The sequence below is a fragment of the Trichinella spiralis genome (genome assembly GCF_000181795.1).
Source record: "Trichinella spiralis strain ISS 195 chromosome Unknown Scfld3181, whole genome shotgun sequence".
In the NCBI taxonomy this organism is placed as follows: domain Eukaryota; kingdom Metazoa; phylum Nematoda; class Enoplea; order Trichinellida; family Trichinellidae; genus Trichinella; species Trichinella spiralis.
Genome location: NW_003530120.1, coordinates 12,135 through 15,823, shown reverse-complemented (window position 1 = coordinate 15,823; position 3,689 = coordinate 12,135). Strand labels below are relative to the sequence as shown.

The following is a 3,689-nucleotide window of genomic DNA, read 5'->3' as shown; positions in this document are numbered from 1 at the left end:
TACATGATCGTTGCGCTGTCATATAAAGTAGAAAGTCTAGGGAATAGATCCGTAAAAAATAAAAAAAACAGAAAACACTTATCCGTGTCAATAATTAGCCTCCGTCATATCCGCAGGGGAATCAGGTCCCAGTTTCAAAATACAGTATTCAAAAACTGTTATGTAGCAAGAAGAAATCTAAAACATAACCGGTTCCAGGAACTAGTTAGACTAGATAGATTAGATTATATAGTAGTCAGTTACAGAGTGACGGAGTGTTTCTGTTTGTGTGTGTGTGTGTGTTGTGAAATCGCGTGTGTATTTTTTGTGTTTGAATAAAGATATACTACACATTTGGGAAAAACACAATAGTGGCGACGAGGATATTGAAGATATTTGAAGGTATTTGAGAATATTGTCTTGAGATGGCAATGTTGAATGAAATCGAAGCATTTCAACCTGAAAATGGTGCCTCATGGGATGTTTATGTAGAACGTTTGAATTTCTACTTTGAAGCAAACGATATCACAAGCGCAGAAAAGAAACGCGCCATTCTTATGAATGTATGCGGACCTTCTGCGTACGTCATGATCCGCTCTCTGTTATCTCCCCGCTCACTAAATGATGTGACATTTGAAGAAATTTTGTCGAAGGTAAAGGAACATTTGAATCCTGCACCGTCAGAAATCGTTTTTCGATTACGATTTCACAAGCGTTCCCAACGCCCGAATGAAAGCATCACAGAGTATGTCGCAGCACTGCGGAACCTCTCAGAGAACTGCAATTTCGGGAACACTCTGGATGAGATGCTACGGGATCGGCTTGTCGGAGGAATGAGAGATGAAGCAATTCAACGAAGGTTGCTAGCGGAGTCCAACTTAACATTTGATCTGGCACAGAAAATTGCAATAGCAGCAGAGACAGCACACAAGAACACGGAAGAGATCAGAACTCCGAGCAATGAAACTACTTCGATACAACAGGTAAGAAATGTTAATAGCGCGCATCGTGCAAAACCAAGAAGGGATCAGGTACCTGACAAGAATGGTAGTTACTGCTATCGTTGTAAGGGCAACCATCATCCGAGCAAATGCAAATTTATAAGTGATGCATGCCGTTTTTGCAAGAGGATAGGTCACATTGAACGAGCGTGTCTCACCAAGTTGCGAGCAGAGAATAATACTAGCAGAAAAGCAGGCCGAGCGCAGCCTAGAGGATTTAGTCGATCACAAGCAGTGATGACTATCAATAAAGCGAAGAATATGGTGATGAAGACTCTTACACAATAAACAAAGTAATAATTGAGGCTGCAAAATCCATCATGTTGACGGTACGCATGAACGGAAAACCGCTGAAGATGGAAGTTGACTCAGGGTCAGCATGCTCAATTATTAGCGACGAGACATTCAAGAGTCGTTGGCCAGTGAAGACTCCAAAGATAACAGTGACAAAGGAACGTCTACAGACTTGGTCGAAACAAAAACTGGAGACGTGGGACACAATAGATGTGGAAGTTCAATGCAGAGATCGAAAATGCAATTTACCACTGCTGGTAGTAAAAGGAGTTGGAGCGAGTTTGTTGGGACGAAATTAGTTTGACGCTCTTAGAATCACCATCAACGGAGTACACCATATTATGGAAAAGCAACCGGATGCTATATTACAGGAATACCAAGAATTGTTCAAAGAAGAACTAGGAACTTATCCTGGACCAGCCGTGATTGTCGAAACAGACACTACCGGGGTAACAAAATTTCTGAAATGTCGGCCAGTACCCTTTGCATTGCGCGAAAAAGTGAATGCAGCATTAGATGACCTTATCCGGCAAGGTATCTTAAAACCAACGCAGTACTCTCGATGGGCGACGCAGATAGTACCAGTGCAAAAAAAGAATGAGGAAAGAAGAAGACATCCAACAGACTCAAAGTCAGTTGAACTAACATGTATAAATACAAGTCAGGAGGAAGGAGAAATAACACAAGCGAGAATGCTAACTTTTCAGATGTTTGAATCGCTCTTCGGCTACTGTCACATTACCCATTCATAGATTCAACTCAATAAAATTGCATTAAATTGAATTCTACGATACTTACTGCATGGATCATTTACAAATAGAAATATACAGTCCGCCTACAAAAATATCCGCATATATATATACATTTCATTTAATTTAATATATATTTAATTTTTTAGTGTTTATAGTTTATTAAAAGAAGTAAAATCATGGAATTGTGTATTCACTTTTTTGAGATATTCATTGAATTGATTGTTGATTCTGAATGAAGAAAATTAATCATACCCAAATGGCGCACAAATGTCGACATCCAAAAATTGCGATGTCCTCCAGTGGAGAGTGAATTTGAAGCAGCTTCAAGCGTTTTACTACTTGGTGCTGTCCATCGCTTTCTTTCTGCTTTCGAAGTGCTTCACTTTTATTTATCCACCCGAATTTAAAAATACGGTTAAAAAAATTTCAACCAACAAAGTACTACGCTCATTAGATAAATTAAGCTTCAGCTGGCAGTTATACGAGATTTATGCATAAGATGCTTTTCCATTTGTCACAAATTGTAGCTAAAGGTGGCTTTAATACAATGGCAAAATCAACAACTGACAAATTGTCCACAGCTGCTGTTTTGAGGTAAAACTAGGACTGGCAAATGCTAATTTGTTAACATCGTATTACATTTTCGATTTTGCCAGCCTATTCTCTGAAATTGTTCCTCGTATTTAATTATTCCAACGTTTCTTTCATTCGCTGCTGTTCACACGAGTTGCTGTTTTTCTTTCCATGTTTTATTTAAATTTAAAAATAAAAATATGGAATATTGTTTAAAATAAACATCAGCGGTTATACATTTTGTGTAAATTGTATTAAATTTTTTTTCAATATTTAAAGTAAACCGACCACTGAGTTGAATAAACATTCAAGTTGCAATTGTTGTATTCGATGATAACCAAATGATAATCAAAAAGAATCAGTTGGGGATTTTGAAATCATTTTACCGATCAAAACTGAAAGCAGAGAAGGATATTTGTCATCTCAAGATCACTCCATTATGAATGCGTGCATTTTCTTGCTCTAGCACCGCATATGCTCTGCCGAAATACAGTCATTGTTAATTATCCTCGTAAGAGCACAAATTGATCTTTCATGTGCAGCCAAAACATTTATTCCCATTGTTCGGAGTGAACAATAACTGCGCAATATCAAAGGGTTCGCTGCCTGGATCAAGCAGTGAGTTGTCCATTTCAGAAAGCGTCTGCCTGAAGCATTGTAAAAATTCCAAACTACCAGTATTATTTGGTTGAATTTATTCCTTGCGCATTTCTATGGCATCACGCTGCTCACAAATACTGAAATTCTACCTCCTGTAGGGTATCGTGAAATGTTTAATGAACATTCATTAAACATCATGTACTGACTTCAGATTATATACAAGGGTCTGTAAAAAATTTCTCAGATGCAGCGTAGCTGCTGTACAGATTGAACTGAAAATGCTTTTGGCTAGCTTAGGGGAAATTTAATCCATATGTGTGTTGATCTAGTGAAATTTCAGAAAATCCTGTGATGAATTTTGACCTTGCTCATGATAATTGCTCGACAACTTTCTTTTACGTCAAGATAGTGAGCGCGGCTTACTGTGTAGCCAACGTAAAAGGATGGCATTACGGGTCAAATTATCAAAACAATGAATGTGCAGCGGACA

General features: G+C 38.1%; 1 protein-coding gene across 1 annotated transcript; it reads left to right on the top strand.

Moving 5' to 3' along the window:
• Window positions 1-404: 404 nt before the first annotated feature.
• On the top strand, window positions 405-1,573 carry Tsp_12145 (conserved hypothetical protein). The gene is made up of 2 exons (XM_003368067.1): window positions 405-962; window positions 1,286-1,573. The coding sequence occupies exons 1-2, from the start codon at window positions 405-407 to the stop codon at window positions 1,571-1,573; spliced, it is 846 nt and encodes a 281-aa protein (XP_003368115.1).
• The last annotated feature ends 2,116 nt before the right edge of the window (window positions 1,574-3,689 follow it).